Raw genomic sequence first — 21,619 nt, forward strand, 5'->3', positions numbered from 1 at the left:
ACTAGGCCTGAATGGGGTCTGCCCCTTGAAGGGAAGTTAAGTAGCTTATTTATTAAAGTCACGACAGCTGACCATGATATAAGCCATAGCGCTCTGCGCGCCAGTATAGTAAAAAAACAGAATTCTTAGCCGTTAGTCTAGTCAAAGGAACAAAGGCATCAGAAAACAAAGGAATTGGCTAGCTTAAGTGCTCTAAGCTTGTCAAATATATTCATCCAATGGAGCCTGTAAAGCCTCATCAAGAGACTCAAACCAGAACGCCGCAGCAGCAGTGACAGGAGCAATGCGTGCAAGGGGCTGCAGGATGAAACCTTGTTGAATAAACATTTTTTATCCATTGGATCTAAAAAAGCACAACAGTCCTCGCCAGAGGTAGTGGTACGCTTAGCTAGAGTAGAAACTCTTCTCTCCACCTTAGGAACTGTCTGCCATAAGTCCCGTGTGGTGGCAACTATTAGAAAACATTCTTCTAAAAAATAGGAGGGGAAGAGAACGGCACACCTGGTCTATCCCATTCCTTATGAAAAATTTTAGTAAACCTCTTTAGGTATTGGAAAAACATAAGTACACACCGGCACTGCATATTATTTATCCAGTCTACACAATTTCTCTGGCACTGCGATTGTACAGATTCATTCAGAGCAGCTAAAGCCTCCCTGAGCAACAAGTGGAGGTTCTCAAGCATAAATTTTAAATGTAGAAATATCAGAATCAGGTTAAATCATCTTCCCTGAGTCACAAATATCACCCACAGACTAAGCATATTGTGAGGTAGTATCAGACATGGTTCTTAAAGCGTCTGTATGCTCTGTATCTACCCCAGAGCTGTTTTGCTTTCCTTTAATTTCAGGTAGTCTGACTAATACTGCTGCCAGTGTATTATACACAACCTTTGCCATGTCTTGTAAAATAAACGCTATGGGCGCCATTGATATACTTGGCGCCATTTGAGCGTGAGTCCCTGGAGCGGGAGTCAAAGGGTCTGACACGTGGGGAGTTAGTCGGCATAACTTCCCCCTCGACAGAATCCTCTGGTAAAATAAACGCTATGGGTGCCCTTGATGTACTTGGCGCCATTTGAGCGTGAGTCCCTAAAGCGGGAGTCAAAGGGTCTGACACGTGGGGAGAGTTAGTCGGCATAACTTCCCCCTCGACAGAATCCTCTGGTGATAATGTTTTTAAATACAAAAAATGATCTTTATTGTTTAACATGAAATCAGTACAGCTGGTACACATTCTAAAATGGGGTTCCACCATGGCTTTAAACATAATAAACACAGAGCCTCCTCTATGTTAGACATGTTAGAACTAATAAAGAGACTAGTAAGCTTGGAAAACACTTTAAATCAAGTTAACAAGCAAATATAACAAACGTTACTGTGCCTTTAAGAGAAACAAATTTTGTCAAAATTTGAAAAACAGTGAAAAAAGGCAGTAAATCAAACGAAATTTTTACAGTACATGTAATAAGTTAACAGAGAATTGCACCCACTTGCAAATGGATGATTAACCCCTTAATGCAAAAAACAGATAAAAAAAAAAAAAACGACATTTTTTTAAACAGACACAACAAAACTGCCACAGCTGAGCTGTGGATTACCTTCCCTATAACTGTTTCTATGCAAAATTTAAGCCAGCCATGTGGAAAAATTAGGCCCCAATAAGTTTTATCACCAAACATATGTTAAAAAACGATTAAACATGCCAGCAAACGTTTTAAAACACATTCTTATAAGAGTATGTATGTCTATTAATAAGCCTGATCCAGTCGCTATCACTGCATTTAAGGCTTTACTTACATTACTTCGGTATCAGCAGTATTTTCTTAGTCAATTCCATTCCTTAGAAAAATATATTACTGCACATACCTTAGCATATATCTCTATCAATCAGCCTGGTACCAGTCGCTTTCACTGCATTTAAAGGCTGTACTTACATTACTTCGGTATCAGCAGTATTTTCTTAGGCAATTCCATTCCTTAGAAAAATATTTTACTGCACATACCTTATTTGCAGGAAAACCTGCACGCCATTCCCCCTCTGAAGTACCTTACTCCTCAGAATGTGTGAGAACAGCAACTGGATCTTAGTTACGTCTGCTAAGATCATAGAAAAAACGCAGGCAGATTCTTCTTCCAAATACTGCCTGAGATAAACAGCACACTCCGGTGCCATTTAAAAATAACAAACTTTTGATTGAAGAAATAAACTAAGTATAAAAAACCACAGACTCTCACGACCTCCTATCTATGTTGAGACTTGCAAGAGAATGACTGGTAATGGCAGTTAGGGGAGGAGCTATATAGCAGCTTTGCTGTGGGTGGACTCTTGCAACTTCCTGTTGGGAAGGAGAATATATCCCATAAGTAATGGATGATCCGTGGACTGGATACACTTAACAAGAGAAATAGTGGATTTAGCTTGTGGTATCCCCACCTATTCTGAAAGTCTCTGGCCTTAGGTCCAAGCTATAGATAAGTTGTGTAAACACAGCCATCAGAAGAAATTACACTCCCAGTGGGGTATAGAAGAGATAAGGTAATACAATTTTAATTTTCCATTGTTCTCTCCAAGTATTGGTCTTTGGTTTACAGACAGATATAAAATAAAGAAGCATGTGTATGTACACAATGTGATAAAGTAATAAGATCTGATTATACCTACAAGCTCAACCCATTGTATTAGGCTGTGGCTTCAAAACACATTTCATATACACAAATAAACCTTAAAAAGCTAATTCTCGTACATTTTATACTCTGCAGTTGGTAAAGAAGTAATTGGAAACACATTAGGTGAAAAGCTATTTTACAGTATACTGTCCCTATAAACTATTGTCTCTTCATTTTTTTTATCTGCCACACAAGTTAATCAATAAAATACTGCCAAATGCAATTAGTGAATCTACCTTGATAAATCTATCCTAATAAGATCTAGACAAAGAAAGTATTGGGTTCTAAATGAGTTAAAGTGACAATGAAAAGTTAACTACATTTTAAATGATTATTTGATAGATTAAAATAAATATTTTACAAGTGGTCTTGGAAGGCAATACATTACAAAGTACATAAAAACACAAAGAAAAAAACATACCTCTAATGTATGATTTAGGTGGGGAAGCACTATTGTAGACAAAATGTTCAAGAACAGATGTGTCCCTGGAAAAGCAAAGCAAAACCTGTGGAGTCATAATAGAAACAGATAAGCAGAAGGTTTTAAAAGAAAATCCGGCTAGTTGTTATAACCAGATTAACGCAATTTAAAGTAAAAGTGATCATTCTAATTCAATTAAATAAATGACAATTTATTTTTTAAGAACGTATGCTTTAATTTAAAGGACATCAATTACAATTCAGCCAGCCTTCAGAAATACACTGATACAAATAAATGCAAGCAGGTAAAGATTGGTAAAAGGAAATATAAAAGTGAATAAAGAAACTGTTCTAATGTTAGAAAATTTTACAACTGCACTGTTGCTTGCATTTAACCATGTATTTAATCCCAAGAAAGGGCTAGATTACAAATGGAGCGCAAATTTATTGCACACGCAATAAATAACCGGTCATTACAAGTGGCTGGTTATTGCTATTGCGAGCTTGCAGTAGCAATTACTGATTCAAAAATTACCCAGAGGTCAGACCTCTGCTAAAGTGTACAGGTGTGGGGTGTAAGGAAAAAAATGGCACTGAACAGTGCCTTTACATTGCGGTCTATGGGAAACTGTGTGTTCTCTATAAATATATATGTATATGCTTATATACATATATATTTTAAATTTGTTGCCCAAATAAAGGAACTTTGTTTTTACTACATCTTGTGCTGGCTGAACTTTTGGTTTCTATATGCTTATATACATATATATTTTAAATTTGCTGCCCATCGCTGCACGACTTACCCCCTTCGCTGTGCTAGGTTCTGTGCCGTGTATGATGACATCAGAACGTTGGAGCCTATGGAAGCGCCCTCTCATGAGGTTGCGTTCACATTGCGGGTCACCTCAAATACCAGTGCATAATTGCGTGCACTGGAGTGCAAATATCACGCTTGCAAAAGCGCAATTTTGCTCTCCAATTGTAAACTGGCCCAAAGTCAGCTCAAGAGCAGCAATGCTAGCAGAACACATCTGTGAGCCAATCACAAAAAGGCATATTTATGTAGCCACCAATCCCAACTTAAGTCCCATTAGTGCATTGCTTCTCCTGAGCTAATTTTACCTATGTGTTTAATTCCTTATCTGAGAATTCTTTTCAACAAAGGATACAAAGTAAATTTAATAATTACTTTGTATGCATAAATTGAAAATTTTCTTACAATTGCATGTTCTGTCTTAACCATGAGAGTGTGCAACTGCTTCACTGATATTTTCAGCTGCTTGTATGTACTACTGTGTAAATGAGCTGAAGGTGACCATTCAGGAGAGTGTAAAGGTTAATTTCTGACACTGAGATTGTCCACACACAATTGTAATTGGTCAAACGTATTAATCTGAACTACATGAATTTATTTTTATACAGGAAGAAAACCTGACTAGGCCCATACTGCGGGGAGGGACGGGTGGACGAAGACATGTTTATGGGAAGAAGAGGCTGCAAAAAAATATTTAGCTGAACTGCAAGATAGGCTGTTTAACACTGTTTATCTTTCCCCCTTTAAATTAAGAATCATTCATTTACTTATTTTTTTGGTAATTTTGAAGGTATGTGCCCTGGGAGTGGAGCAGAAAGGGGAGATTTCTGTGGGTGTTTTACCAATAATGGAGGAGATTTTAAGGATGGAGGTACGATTCACTAACAAGTGTATTCTGTCGGAGGTAGTTAGGATTTCTCTCTCTCCCCTCTTGTCTCTTTCCCCTCTTGTCTCTCTCTCTCTCCCCTCTTGTCTATCTCTCTCTCTCTCTCTCTCTCCCCTCTTGTCTATCTCTCTCTCTCTCTCTCTCTCTCTCCCCTCTTGTCTCTCTCTCTCTCCCCTCTTGTCTATCTCTCTCTCTCTCTCTCCCCTCTTGTCTCTCTCTCTCTCTCCCCTCTTGTCTATCTCTCTCTCTCTCTCTCCCCTCTTGTCTCTCTCTCTCTCCCCTCTTCTCTCTCTCTCTCTCTCTCTCCTCTCCTGCATTCATGTTTCACATCAGTTTAACAGGTCTGACAGATCAATCGGCGATGTGACGTCACAGTGTACCAAATTCCACATATTACACGACATATGCAATTATGTCCCATAGAAAGAATGATATGTAATCTGACTCACCCCTGGATGTGATCAAATCCACAAATAGAACAGCACCATCCAAAAGGTAAGATAAAATATTTCTTTATTGGGACATAACCAAACACAGTAACATTTGTCACCCCTGGATGTTCCCACTGCCTGCCCTCTCCTCTCACTTCCTGGCTTCGACTCAATTTTGCGCCGACCAGGCTCCTCCTCCCTCACTGTGGCATCACGTGGCTCTCACTCGCACAGCTAAATCTGTCCGGTTAAGAAGGTTAGGAGCTGGGTTGGGGGCGGCGCTACAGGCACTAAGAAAAAAGTGCTATGGGCTTGAAACCTATACTTCTATCTATCGCACGTGCAGTAAATTGGACTGGAACCTTTTGAGCTGAATAAATATATTTTTCCTATAGAGGAGCCTCCACTGATGGGCACATTTGTAAATGTTTTGGATATAAAGTCCAGTCTCAGAGATATTTAAAAAACAAATCTTCTTTAGAATTTTTTTAAATCAAAGATATTTCAATACAGATATCTTATAAACATGTACCCTGACTGCACAAATGCTTCTTTCTACAAATCTGATAGAAAACACTCTCAAATATCCCCTCTTCCAAATCATGAGAAAGCTTTATAACTCAGGGGTACACTGCTGCTCATAAGCCTTACCTAGAAATGTTTCTTTTAAAAGGATACCAAGAGAACAAAGTGAATATGATAACACAAGTAAAGTGAAATATCTCAACAATGTCCATTTAAGTTTTATAACATTCAATCTTTGCACTTTCTATTTTGTGTTTTAATGCCCTTATATTTTGTTTTACAACAGTGTATTTAGGATTGTGAATTTTAAAAATTCTGATTATGCTTTGGATGGATTCCACTCTGTAGATTTCTGTGTATTTTTTACAAACTGCATTGCATTTTGTACTTTCTCTATTTGAAGTAAGCCTGACAGTTTCAAAGAGTTGGAGAGAAAGATGGGTTTCTTTGGACTGGACAAGGGAATTCCCTTGGTGTGTTTGAAGTTTTCTCACAGCCCTTATTACATTCTGTAAGAATTTTACACCTGCGATTCTCACAGATTTATCTTGCCAAATGCATTCAGTTGAAGATTGTGTAAAATTCCATATGCATTTATTTAACTAACACAAAAGTAACATATAGTAAATAAGAAGCAAGTGCAAGTTAAACTGTAATGAAAACATTTAAGTTAAATTTGTATTTTCTGTAAACTGAGAATTTATATTAGCATTGGGTTGGCTGCTCCTCTGTAAACATTACTCTCCCTGTGATATTTTCGATTCCCAGAAAGCCTCATTACTTTTTATGGTAAGCAGGTCTTATCTCTCTTGGACTTCCAGGTTATGCTCTCTTTCTTAAAGAACAGAGTTCTGCTAATGCGATGTCTGGACTATAATTTGACTCCACTTGAGAATCAGGCCCATGGACATTCAGCATGGGCTGAAGAGTATACAAAATCAGGAACAAACAATAAGCAGGTGACAAGTATGCAAGGTTTTGCTGAATCAGTGTAGCCATAGAGATCATTGTCAGAGTATCTACACACTTGAGGAATCACTCCAAGGAATGCTTTTGCATGAAGGTATTGCACAACCCTCAGGTGGCATGTTACCCTTACAAAGAGAGCATTACCAAGCATTCTGTACAAATAGAGTCACAGTTATTCTTTAATGGGTCATTAAATACAGTAGAATTACATAAATCCACAAATGGATAGTAAAAAGAAAATGTAATAAGTCCTACCCCTATATCATATGACATCAGCCAAGCACAAAACACATATACGTATATACTGTTAGCTCTTCCACATGTTCAGTAGGAGCAGGTGCCACAGAAAGTATGCACATAAAAAGATTGTGCAAATGTTGATACCACAAGTACATTGGAAAGTTTATTTTATTTTACTGCAGGCTCTATTTGAATAATGAAAGTCGAATTTTGACTTTAATATCCCTTTAATCATCTGTTTAAGACAGAGCTACAGCCTTTCACTACCCAACCCTATATGTAGCCACCAAGCAGCAAGTGCTACCTGGCTCCTAAGCTTACATTTCTGCTTCCAATAAAAAAAGCAAGAGAACAAAGAACAAATGATAATAGGAGTAATTAAGAAAGTTGCTTAAAATTGCATCGGAATCCTGAAAGTTTAATTTTGTATAGACTATTCCTTTAAGATATGACAATTTTTGGCACCAAAAACTAATTAGTATACTTTACCGCATGTATACGAAGACAACATTTCACACAAAATGAGTCACAATTATAGCTCAGAAATAGGTATAATTAGCACAACAATGACTAGTGCAGCTTTAATGCTTCGATGGAAACTAACTTCTATTCTACATGAATAAGTCACCAAGCAGAAAAATCCTAAAAGAAAATCTATATGCATGATTCCACAAAGGAGGCAAGATACCCAGGCAATATAGTATATATCTAAGATATAAGTGGGTTCCTTTTGAATTATTAAAAGGGACATGAAACCCAAAGTTTTTCTTTCATGATTCTAATTAAATCCTAAACAACTTTCGTTTACTTCTATTATCTCATTTGCTTTATTCTCTTGGTATCCTTTGTTGAAGTAGTAATGCACTACTGGGAGCTAGCTGAAAGCCAATGACAAGAAACATATGTGTAGCCATCAATCGGCAGCACCTAAACCTACCTAGGCATACTTTTTAACAAAGGATAAAAAGAGAACAAATTAAATTACATAGACATAAAATGGAAAGTTATTTAAAATTGAATGCTCTAGCTGAACCATGAAAGCAAAAATTTGGGTTTCATGTCTCTTTAAGTGCAATTAATTATTTATTTGCATTCTCTACACCATTATAGATTTTTTTTTTGTGCATGAGTCCATGAAGAAGGTAAGACACCCGTCCAGTATAGCAAAGCCATTTATGCAAGATATAAGAGTGTTACCTTCTGCATTATTTATTGTATCATACATTGTTGACCGGTTAAGTGGAAGTATTAAGTGCAAATAATTCCTTGTTCGCCCTCTCCATACCATTATAGAAAAGCAGCATTTTTTCTAACAGACGGATGCTTAATTTGTATGTAAACATATATTTAGGGCTAGATTGATCAGTTTATCAACAGGCAAGGTTCACTTGTTGTGAGCCTGTCCACATGCGCTCATGCAACACTGCCCGCTTCCCTCCCACGCAACCAACTGCGCAAGAACAGGGCTTGTCGCTCACCACGGTTGTATAAGTCATCCCCCAACTTATAAATTGGTGCAGAGAGTTTAGGAAGTAGTAGTTTCATAAATATCAGTTGCAGGCAATAACAAAATGTATGCTTTAGACTAGAGTATTTTAATTTTTCACTGGTAAGTACCTTTAAAGGGACATTATACACTCATTTTTTCTTTGCATAAATGTTTTGTAGATGATCGATTTATATAGCCCATGAAGTTTTTTTTTTTTTTTAATGTATAGTTTTGCTTATTTTTAAATAACATTGCCTGATTTTCAGACTCCTAACCAAGCCCCAAAGTTTTAGGAGATTATCGACAGATACCTACTCCAGCTTGCTCCTGTTTGTGTAAAGGGTCTTTTCATATGCAAAAGAAGGGGGAGGGGGGAGTGTCTTATTTCCCACTTGCAGTGGGCTTTCCAGCTACCTTTTCAACAGAGCTAAACTGAGAGCTTCTAAGTAAATTTTTAAACTGTTTTATACTGGATTTTTATATCAGTATCTGTGCATCATATTCTTCATAGTAGTGTCTATTACATGCACAGAAAAAAGGGGTCAGGGAGTGCTACTGAAAGCTACTATATATAGGAGGGTAATACATGAGCATAGATTTTCTAAACACACAATACAGTTTTTTGTTTAGATTCTAACAGTTTTTATTTTTACTTTCATGTTGTACACAATATTAAATGAATATCGATATTGTATTTACTTATCAAACGTTTCTCTTTTATGCACAACTGATTAAATAAGCTTTTTATGAAAAAGGCTTTTTATGAATTTTCTGGTGAATTTATCAAAAACCTCAAGTTGTGATACGCAAGGTTATGTCTCTTTAACATTATGAAGGGAAGTGAGCACACATCAAAGGAGGAGTTCCAAGTAATTAGTTCCTAATAAAAAGTGAGCTGAGAGCATTAAAGGATTCATCTTGAGAAAGGCTACATCAGCTGAAACGCGTTGATTTGCACCATTTGGATTGTTTGCAATCGAATGAAAGATTGGTACACAGAGCGCTCTGCAATATCATTTTGAACACAAACAAAACAGTCCTATTCGAAGTGTAACATAGTTACAAAACATCCACTACAAGCTTGGTTCATTTTGGCAACTTGGAACTACAAACATTACAGACACGCAGACCACCCGGCAATATGTGACTCTGATTGGCTAAAGAATTGTAACGTGACCCCCTACATGCCGAGGATCGGACATCCATTACAATACTCCTTGGGCCGGCTTTTGCTCATTTTAAGAGGTAACTGCACATTTGAAAAGGGGTCTAGACGTGAAATTCGGTAAATTTCAGATTAGTACACGGAGAAGCATTACTTTAACTGCTTCGAATTCTGGGTGAGTCACTTTTCATTCTATACAGCGTTGCCAAGTTTGTATTGACTACTCATTCATCTTGCCTCATACTCATTATTGTTGTGCTTTTTTATCCTTTCAAAGAGACATATCAACTTTTTACATTACCGTTGGAATCATCCTTTTTATCAGGTTTTTAACCTTTTTTTAACCACCGGTGGTTGTTTGCATTGTTTGCATTATTTTATTATATTTGTATGCATTTGTTGATATTGTGTATTTCCTGATTAAATGTTATTAACTAGTATTCATTTTAATCCCACATCAATTTTTTGATTTTCATCATATTATTTATTTTACCCTCCTATATATAGTAGCTTTCAGTAGCGCTCCCTGACCCCTTTTTTTCTGTTCATTTTACATTGGAGGTATTTAGGAACTGACCTCTTGTTCTAGGGTAGCCATCTTGTGCTATATTTACAGGCTTCTGTTTGTTGTATATGTTTATTACATGCAGTTATATGAAAATTGGTGTATACTGTCCCTTTAAGGATTTATAGTTACCATTTTATAGAATAAAAAAAAAACAGTAAAAAAAAACAACAAAATTGGTGCTGCTGAATCAATCTATGCATTGGAACTTTAGAGAATTATTTATGACAGAGACAATTCTATGTTTAATAATAACATTGCATGCTTTTTTATAATGGCTATCTTTTTTGGAAGAAGCAAATGCTACACACTCTGTGCTTGATAAAAACATGTTTAAAATAAAAAATTGCTTAGCTGAACTTCAGTCTACAAAAAGGCAACTTTCCAGCATCTATCAAAACCTCTGTGCAAAATCCAATTTACCAAAACAAATCATATACACTTAGTTTAATCAGAACAGACTGTGCAGAAAAATATAACTGGCTATACAAAGTTTTGCAGTGTTAATCAATGTTCTACAGGGCCTGTTTTGCTCTATTTATGCTTTTTACATCCGCTAGAGTATTAATATTCACATTGTGTCTGCATTACAGATTAAAGAACTAGTATTAGAATTTAATAACAGTGATGGAAAATATATAACTGGTACCGTGATAAACAGTTTGGGTAATATAGGGATAAACTACACCTCTGTCAAATGATGATATTACCATTATGGGACAAGCCGTGGAATAACATTGCATGTATGCTCAGGTGATGTTTGGCTTTAATTCTTCATTTATTCAACTCTACCTCAATATCCACAGATTAAGGGCTTGATAACAAATGGAGCGCTAATTTATCACAAATCCGAAAAAGGGCATATTTGCCCATTTATAGGTGCGCAATAAAAAAACAGCCATTGCAAGCGGCTGGTTAATGATATTGCGAGCTTGGGGTAGTAAATAGCGCTCCGAAAATTAAAAAGATATCAGATCTCTGGTTAATTTTCAAAATATGCCCCAATTGCCCCCACATTTTAGTGCAGTGTCGTTTTTTATTTAAAAAAAGCAGCATTTTTGTTTTTTAAATGAAAAAAAAAACTGCACAAAGCACTTTTTAGGTGTTGAAGTGAGCAGATATTGTGTGTTAGGAAAAAAACGGCACTGAAAAGTGCCTTTACATTATGGTCTATGGGGAACTGTGTGTTCTCTATAAATATATATGTATATGCACATATAAACACATACATATATATGCATATATTCATATACATATATATTTCAATGTGCTGCCCATCACTGCGCAACTTACCCTCTTTGTTGCTCTAAGAGTTCATGCCCTGTCCATTGGAGCCTATAAAAGCAAACGTTGAAAAACATAATTTATGTAAGAATTTACCTGATAAATTCATTTCTTTCATATTGGCAAGAGTCCATGATCTAGTGATGTATGGGATATACAATACTACCAGGGGGGGGCAAAGTTTCCCAAACCTCAAAATGCCTATAAATACACCCCTCACCACACCCACAATTCAGTTTAACGAATAGCCAAGAAGTGGGGTGATAAAGAAAGGAGTAAAAAGCATCAACAAAGAAATTTGGAAATAATTGTGCTTTATACAAAAAAATCATAACCACCATAAAAAGGGTGGGCCTCATATACTCTTGCCAATATGAAAGAAATTTATTTATCAGGTAAATTCTTACATAAATTATGTTTTCTTTCATGTAATTGGCAAGAGTCCATGAGCTAGTGACGTATGGGATATCAATACCCAAGATGTGGAACTCCACTCAAGAGTCAATAGCGAGGGAGGGATAAAATAAATAACAGTCATTTTCCGCTGAAAAAATAATCCACAACCCAAAATAAAAGTTATTCTCATAATGAAAAGAAAAACGTAAAACATCAGCAGAAGAACCAAACTGAAACAGCTGCCTGAAGAACTTTTCTACCAAAGACTGCTTCTGAAGAAGCAAATACATAAAAATGGTAGAATTTAGTAAATGTATGCAAAGAGGACCAAGCTGCTGCTTTGCAAATCTGATCAACTGTAGAATGAGCTGTAATTCTCTGAGGCGGGGCCTGACCCAACTCCAAATAAGCTTGATGAATCAAAAGCTTTAACTAAGAAGCCAAGGAAATAGCAGATGCCTTCTGACCTTTCCTAGGACCAGAAAATATAACAAATAGACTAGAAGTCTTCCTGAAATCTTTAGTAGCTTCAACATAATATTTCAAAGCTCTCACCACATCCAAAGAATGTAAGGATCTTTCCAAAGAATTCTTAGGATTAGGACACAAGGAAGGGACAACAATTTCTCTACCAATGTTGTTAGAATTCACAACTTTAGGTAAAAATTTAAATGAAGTCCGCAAAACCGCCTTATCCTGATGAAAAATCAGAAAAGGAGATTCACAAGAAAGAGCAGATAGCTCAGAAACTCTTCTAGCATAAGAAATGGCCAAAAGGAACAACACTTTCCAAGAAAGTAGTTTAATGTCCAAAGAATGCATAGGGGCATATCTATCAAGCTCTGAATGGAGCTTGATGCCCCATATTTCTAGCGAGCCTGCAGGCTCGCCAGAAACAGCAGTTATGAAGCAGCGGTCACAAAGACCGCTGCTCCATAACCTGTCCGCCTGCTCTGAGCAGGTCGGACAGACATCGCCGGAAATCAACCCGATCGAGTACGATCAGGTTGATTGACACCCCCCTGCTGGCGGCCTATTGGCCGTGAGTCTGCAGAGGGCGGCGTTGCACCAGCAGCTCTTGTGAGCTGCTGGTGCAATGCTGAATACGGCGAGCATATTGCTCGCCGTATTCAGCGAGGTCTGTCGGACCTGATCCACACTGTCGGATCAGGTCCGACAGACCTTGATAAATAGAGGCCATAGGCTCAAACGGAGGAGCCTGTAAAGCCTTCAAAACCAAATTAAGACTCCAAGGAGGAGAAATTTTTTAATGACGGGCTTTATACGAACTAAAGTCTGTACAAAACAGTAAATATCAGAAAGTTTAGCAATCTTTCTGTGAAATAAAACTGAAAGAGCAGAGATTTGTCCCTTCAGGGAACTTGCAGACAAAACCCTTATCCAAACCATTCTGAAGAAACTGTAAAATTCTAGGAATTCTAAAAGAATGCCAAGAGAATTTATGAAAAGAACACAATGAAATGTAGGACTTCCAAACTCGATAATAAATCTTTCTAGTAACAGATTTACGAGCTTGTAACATAGTATTAATCACTGAGTCAGAGAAACCTCTATAACTTAGTACTAAGCGTTCAATTTCCATACCTTCAAATTTAATGATTTGAGATCCTGATGGAAAAACGGACCTTGAGACAGTAGGTCCGGCCTTAACAGAAGTGGCCAAGGTTGGCAACTGGACATCCGAACAAGATCCACATACCAAAACCTGTGTGGCCATTCTGGAGCCACCAGCAACACAAACGATTGTTCCATGATGATTTTGGATATCACTCTTGGAAGAAGAACTAGAGGCGGGAAAATATAAGCAGGATGATAACACCAAGGAAGTGTCAGCGCATCTACTGCTTCCACCTGAACATCCCTGGACCTGGACAGGTATCTGGGAAGTTTCTTGTTTAGATGAGAGGCCATGAGATCTATCTCTGGAAGACCCCACATCTGAACAATCTGAAAAAAACACATCTGGATGGAGAGACCATTCCCCTGGATGTAAAGTCTGACGGCTGAGATAATCCGCCTCCCAACTGTCTACACCTGGGATATGCACCGCAAAGATTAGACAGGAGCTGGATTCCGCCCAAGCAAGTATCCGAGATACTTCTTTCATAGCTTGGGGACTGTGAGTCCCACCCTGATGATTGACATATGCCACAGTTGTGATATTGTCTGTCTGAAAGCAAATGAATGGTTCTTTCTTCAACAGAGGCCAAAACTGAAGAGCTCTGAGAATTGCACGGAGTTCTAAAATATTGATTGGTAATCTCCCACCTCCATAGGAGGCAAAGTTTGTAAAACTGAATTGTGGGTGTGGTGAGGGGTGTATTTATAGGCATTTTGAGGTTTGGGAAACTTTGCCCCTCCTGGTAGGATTGTATATCCCATACGTCACTAGCTCATAGACTCTTGCCAATTACATGAAAGAAAAGTGAACGCAAGGTCGTGTTCGCATTGCACCTAACTTGTAATACCAGCGTGCATTTGCGTGCGTTGGTATTTTTGAGTGGAGCATCAATATCACGCTCGCTGAAGCAATATTTTGTGCTTCCCTTAGCAGACTGCCAAGGAAAGTTTTATCTGATCAATGCCAAACTAAATCAACTTGAAAATTGATACATTAAATGGATACATTGTAGCTGCATAGTTGGAATTTGAGAGTACTATTGCTCTAAAAAAAAGCCTACTTTTATTTTTTTCTATATATTTTCTAAACACTACAAATATATATATATATATATATATATATATATACACACACAACACTACTTTCTATTAAAAAAAAGTATGAAGTGAGTATGTAAGCAAGAGGGAGAATAGGACCCTGATAGAGCCAATACAAAAAGTAAAAGAAAAAGAGATAAGGGGGTTGGGGGTACAGGGCAAGTAAATCTGGGGATAGCATTATGACAAATGGCTGTAAGAAGTATTGATAAGTGAGAAAACAAAGGCATGAGTAGATCAATGGATAAGTGTGAGAAATATTGTAAACGTCCTAACTTGAGCAGATTCTAGGAGAGCCATCCTCACAAGCTCCCTGACAAACATAAGGGGATTAGATTGAATCCCTACATATATCATTGCCAAGTTAAAGGGATATGAAACTAAAAAATATTCTTTTGTGATTCAGACAAAGCATATAATTTTTTTAAAGTTTCCATTTTACTTCTATGATCAAATTTGCTTCTTTCTCATGATATTCTGTATTGAAGAGATACCTACAGTGAGGGAACAAAATATTTTATCCCCTGCTAATTTTGTATGTTTGACCACTGACAAAGAAATGATCAGTCTATAATTTTAATTTGAACAGTGAGAGACAGAATAACAACAAAAAATCCAGAAAAACGCATTAAAAAAAGTTGTAAATTGATTTGCATTTTAATGAGTGAAATAAGAATTTGACTCCTTTGCAAAACATGACTTAGTACTTGGTGGCAAAACCCTTGTTGGCAATCACAGAGGTCAGACGTTTCTTGTAGTTGTCCACCAGGTTTGCACACATCTCAGGAGGGATTTTGTCCCACTCCTCTTTGCAGATCCTCTACAAGTCATTAAGGTTTCAAGGCTGACGTTTGGCAACTCGAACATTCAGCTCCCTCCACAGATTTTCTATGGGATTAAGCTCTGGAGACTGGCTAGTCAACTCCAGGACCTTAATGTGTTTCTTCTTGAGCCACTCCTTTGTTGCCTTTGCGGTGTGTTTTGGGTCATTGTCATGCTGGAATACCCATCCACAACCCATTTTCAATGACCTGGCTGAGGGAAGGAGGTTCTCACCCAAGATTTGACTGAACATGGCCCCGTCCATCGTCTCTTTGATGCAGTGAAGTTGTCCTGTCCCCTTAGCAGAAAAACAACCCCAAAGCATAATGTTTCCACCTCCATGTTTGACGGTGGGGATGGTGTTCTTGGGGTCATAGGCAGCATTCCTCCTCCTCCAAACATGGCGAGTTGAGTTGATGTCAAAGAGCTCAATTTTGGTCTCATCTGACCACAACACTTTCACCTAGTTCTCCTCTGAATCATTCAGATGTTCATTGGCAAACTTCAGATGGGCCTGTACATGTGTTTTCTTGAGCAGGGGGACCTTGCGGGCACTGCAGGATTTCAGTTTTTCACGGCATAGTGTGCTACCAATTGTTTTCTTGGTGACTATGGTCCCAGCTGCCTTGAGATAATTGACAAGATCCTCCTGTCTAGTTCTTGGCTGATTCCTCACTGTTCTCATGATCATTGAAACTCCACAAGGTGAGATCTTGCATGGAGCCCCAGACCAAGGGAGATTGACAGTTATTTTGTGTTTCTTCCATTTGTGAATAATTGCATCAACTGTTGGCACCTTCTCACCAAGCTGCTAAGGGATGGTCTTGTAGCCCATTCCAGCCTTGTGTAGGTCTACAATTATTTCCCCTGACACCCTTGGACAACTCTTTGGTCTTGGCCATAGTGAAGAGTTTGGAATCTGATTGATTGCTTCTGTGGACAGGTGTCTTTGCTACAGGTAGCAAGCTGAAATTAGGAGCACTCCCTTTAAGAGAGTGCTCCTAATCTCAGCTTGTTACCTGTATAAAAGACACCTGGGAGCCAGAAATCTTGCTGATTGATAGGGGATCAAATACTTATTTCACTCATTAAAATGCAAATCAATTTATAACTTTTTTGAAATGCGTTTTTCTGGATTTTTTTGTTGTTATTTTGTCTCTCACTGTTCAAATAAATCTACCATTAAAATTATAGACTGATCATTTCTTTGTCAGTGGGCAAATGTACAAAATCAGCTGGGGATCAAATCATTTTTCTCCTCACTGTAGGTAGGCATCTGAAGCACTACATGGCAGGAAATAGTGCTATCATCTAGTGCTCTTGCACATGGTTCTTGCAAAACAGCTGCCATATAGTGCTCCAGAAATGGGCCGTCTATTGAGCTTACGTCCCTGCTTTTCAACAAAATAAACAAAGAGAACAAAGAAAATTTTATAATAGAAGTAAGTTAGAAAGTCCCTTAAAATCTCATGCTCTATCTGAATCATAAACAAAAAAAATGGGGTTTTATATTCCTTTAAGCATATGAAAACATAATTTATGCTTACCAGAAATGAGTCCACGGCTTCATTCCTTACTGTTGGGAAATACAACACCTGGCCACCAGGAGAAGGCAAAGACACCCCAGCCAAAGGCTTAAAAATCCCTCCCACTTCCTCATTAACCCAGTCATTCTGCTGAGGGAACAAGGAAAAGTAGGAGAAACATTAGGTACCAGAAGAATACAATAAATAATAGGGGACCGCCTATAGACAAAAAAAAAAATGGGCCGGTGCCGTGGACTCTCCCTATCCGGAAGGAAAGGAATTTATCTGGTAAGCATAAATTATGTTTACTTCCTAAGATAGGGAGAGTCCACTGCTTCATTCCTTACTGTTGGGAAAACTATACCCAAGCTCCAGAGGACACTGAATGAATAACGGGAGGGAACAAAAAGGAAGAGGCGGACCCTATTCTAAGGGCACCACAGCCTGCAAAACTTTTCTCCCGAAAGCTGCTTCAGCCAAAACAAAGACATAAAACTTGTAAAATTTTGAAAAAGTATGTAAGGAGGACAAGGTAGCCTCCTTACAAATCTGATCCATAGAGGCTTCGTTCTTAAAGGCCCAAGAGGAAGCCACTGCTCTAGTGGAATGAGCCGTTATCCTCTCAGGAGGACGATGTCCCACTGTCTCGTAAGCTAAGTGGATGACACTCCATAACCAAAAAGATAGGGAAGATGAAGTAGCCTTCTGCCCCTTACGCTTCCCTGAATAAACAACAAACAAAGAGGAAGAATATCTAAACTCCTTAGTAGCCTGAAGATAGAACTTAAAGGCACGAACCACATCCAAATTGTGATGTAAGCGTTACTTCGATGAAGAAGGATTAGGACGCAAGGAAGGAACACAATCTCCTGATTGATGTTGCAATCTGACACAACCTTAGGAAGAAAACATAATTTAGTACGTAAAACTGCCTTATCTGCATGAAAAATCAGATAAGGGGGCTCACATTGCAAAGCAGAGATCCCAGAAACAATAGCCAATAAAAAGAGAACCTTCCAAGATAACAATTTAATGTCAACGGAAAGCAGAGGCTCAAAAAAGACCTGTTGCAAAACCCGAAGAACAAGATTTAGGCTCCAAGGAGGAGCCCCAGATCTAAACACAAGACTGCACATCTGGAAGCTCAGCCAGTCTCTTGTGCCATAAAACCAACAGGGCCGAAATCTGTCATCTCAGGGAACAAGCAGAAAGGCCCTTCTCCAGCCCATCCTGGAGAAAAACATAATTTATGTAAGAACTTACCTGATAAATTCATTTCTTTCATATTAGCAAGAGTCCATGAGCTAGTGACGTATGGGATATACATTCCTACCAGGAGGGGCAAAGTTTCCCAAACCTCAAAATGCCTATAAATACACCGCTCACCACACCCACAATTCAGTTTAACGAATAGCCAAGAAGTGGGATGATAAGAAATAAGTGCGAAAGCATATAAAATAAGGAATTGGAATAATTGTGCTTTATACAAAAAAATCATAACCACCACAAAAAAGGGCGGGCCTCATGGACTCTTGCTAATATGAAAGAAATGAATTTATCAGGTAAGTTCTTACATAAATTATGTTTTCTTTCATGTAATTAGCAAGAGTCCATGAGCTAGTGACGTATGGGATAATGATTACCCAAGATGTGGATCTTTCCACGCAAGAGTCACTAGAGAGGGAGGGATAAAATAAAGACAGCCAATTCCTGCTGAAAATAATCCACACCCAAAATAAAGTTTAATGAAAAACATAAACAGAAGATTCAAACTGAAACCGCTGCCTGAAGTACTTTTCTACCAAAAACTGCTTCAGAAGAAGAAAAAACATCAAAATGGTAGAATTTAGTAAAAGTATGCAAAGAGGACCAAGTTGCTGCTTTGCAAATCTGATCAATCGAAGCTTCATTCCTAAACGCCCAGGAAGTAGAAACTGACCTAGTAGAATGAGCTGTAATCCTTTGAGGCGGAGTTTTACCCGACTCGACATAGGCATGATGAATTAAAGATTTCAACCAAGATGCCCAAGAAATGGCAGAAGCTTTCTGGCCTTTTCTAGAACCGGAAAAGATAACAAATAGATTAGAAGTCTTTCGGAAAGACTTAGTAGCTTCAACATAATATTTCAAAGCTCTAACAACATCCAAAGAATGCAACGATTTCTCCTTAGAATTCTTAGGATTAGGACATAATGAAGGAACCACAATTTCTCTACTAATGTTGTTGGAATTCACAACTTTAGGTAAAAATTCAAAAGAAGTTCACAACACCGCCTTATCCTGATGAAAAATCAGAAAAGGAGACTCACAAGAAAGAGCAGATAATTCAGAGACTCTTCTGGCAGAAGAGATCGCCAAAAGGAACAAAACTTTCCAAGAAAGTAATTTAATGTCCAATGAATGCATAGGTTCAAACGGAGGAGCTTGAAGAGCCCCCAGAACCAAATTCAAACTCCAAGGAGGAGAAATTGACTTAATGACAGGTTTTATACGAACCAAAGCTTGTACAAAACAATGAATATCAGGAAGATTAGCAATCTTTCTGTGAAAAAGAACAGAAAGAGCAGAGATTTGTCCTTTCAAAGAACTTGCGGATAAACCTTTATCTAAACCATCCTGAAGAAACTGTAAAATTCTCGGAATTCTAAAAGAATGCCAAGAAAAATGATGAGAAAGACACCAAGAAATATAAGTCTTCCAGACTCTATAATATATCTCTCTGGATACAGATTTACGAGCCTGTAACATAGTATTAATCACAGAGTCAGAGAAACCTCTTTGACCAAGAATCAAGCGTTCAATCTCCATACCTTTAAATTTAAGGATTTGAGATCCTGATGGAAAAAAGAACCTTGCGACAGAAGGTCTGGTCTTAGCGGAAGAGTCCACGGATGGCAAGAGGCCATCCGGACAAGATCCGCATACCAAAACCTGTGAGGCCATGCCGGAGCTACCAGCAGAACAAACGAGCATTCCTTCAGAATCTTGGAGATTACTCTTGGAAGAAGAACTAGAGGCGGAAAGATATAGGCAGGATGATACTTCCAAGGAAGTGATAATGCATCCACTGCTTCCGCCTGAGGATCCCGGGATCTGGACAGATACCTGGGAAGTTTCTTGTTTAGATGAGACGCCATCAGATCTATTTCTGGAAGCTCCCACATTTGAACAATCTGAAGAAATACCTCTGGGTGAAGAGACCATTCGCCCGGATGCAACGTTTGGCGACTGAGATAATCCGCTTCCCAATTGTCTATACCTGGGATATGAACCGCAGAGATTAGACAGGAGCTGGATTCCGCCCAAACCAAAATTCGAGATACTTCTTTCATAGCCAGAGGACTGTGAGTCCCTCCTTGATGATTGATGTATGCCACAGTTGTGACATTGTCTGTCTGAAAACAAATGAACAATTCTCTCTTCAGAAGAGGCCAAGACTGAAGAGCTCTGAAAATTGCACGGAGTTCCAAAATATTGATCGGTAATCTCACCTCCTGAGATTCCCAAACTCCTTGTGCCGTCAGAGATCCCCACACAGCTCCCCAACCTGTGAGACTTGCATCTGTTGAAATTACAGTCCAGGTCGGAAGCACAAAAGAAGCCCCCTGAATTAAACGATGGTGATCTGTCCACCACGTTAGAGAGTGTTGTACAATCGGTTTTAAAGATATTAATTGAGATATCTTTGTGTAATCCTTGCACCATTGATTCAGCATACAGAGCTGAAGAGGTCGCATGTGAAAACGAGCAAAGGGGATCACGTCCGATGCAGCAGTCATAAGACCTAGAATTTCCATGCATAAGGCTACCGAAGGGAATGATTGTGACTGAAGGTTTCGACAAGCTGAAATCAATTTTAGACGTCTCTTGTCTGTTAAAGACAGAGTCATGGACACTGAATCTATCTGGAAACCCAGAAAGGTTACCCTTGTCTGAGGAATCAATGAACTTTTTGGTGAATTGATCCTCCAACCATGATCTTGAAGAAACAACACAAGTCGATTCGTATGAGATTCTGCTAAATGTAAAGACTGAGCAAGTACCAAGATATCGTCCAAATAAGGAAATACCACAATACCCTGTTCTCTGATTACAGACAGAAGGGCACCGAGAACCTTTGTAAAAATTCTTGGAGCTGTAGCTAGGCCAAACGGCAGAGCCACAAACTGGTAATGCTTGTCCAGAAAAGAGAATCTCAGGAACTGATAATGATCTGGATGAATCGGAATATGCAGATATGCATCCTGTAAATCTATTGTGGACATATAATGCCCTTGCTGAACAAAAGGCAAGATAGTCCTTACAGTTACCATTTTGAACGTTGGTATCCTTACATAACGATTCAATATTTTTAGATCCAGAACTGGTCTGAAGGAATTCTCCTTCTTTGGTACAATGAAGAGATTTGAATAAAACCCCATCCCCTGTTCCAGAACTGGAACTGGCATAATTACTCCAGCCAACTCTAGATCTGAAACACAATTCAGAAATGCTTGAGCTTTCACTGGATTTACTGGGACACGGGAAAGAAAAAATCTCTTTGCAGGAGGTCTCATCTTGAAACCAATTCTGTACCCTTCTGAAACAATGTTCTGAATCCAAAGATTGTGAACAGAATTGATCCAAATTTCTTTGAAAAAACGTAACCTGCCCCCTACCAGCTGAGCTGGAATGAGGGC

The 21,619-nt window shown here is 38.4% G+C and overlaps 1 protein-coding gene across 1 annotated transcript in view; it reads right to left on the minus strand.

Moving 5' to 3' along the window:
- The window catches only part of TBC1D19 (TBC1 domain family member 19), an 885,000-nt gene that overhangs the window by 165,377 nt on the left and 698,004 nt on the right, over positions 1–21,619 (minus strand). The window contains exon 14 of the mRNA XM_053704075.1: positions 3,091–3,175. Coding sequence (XP_053560050.1) covers positions 3,091–3,175 — 85 coding nt within the window. The remainder of the gene's footprint in view (positions 1–3,090; positions 3,176–21,619) is intronic.

Source organism: Bombina bombina, chromosome 2 (genome assembly GCF_027579735.1).
Source record: "Bombina bombina isolate aBomBom1 chromosome 2, aBomBom1.pri, whole genome shotgun sequence".
Taxonomy (NCBI): Eukaryota; Metazoa; Chordata; class Amphibia; order Anura; family Bombinatoridae; genus Bombina; species Bombina bombina.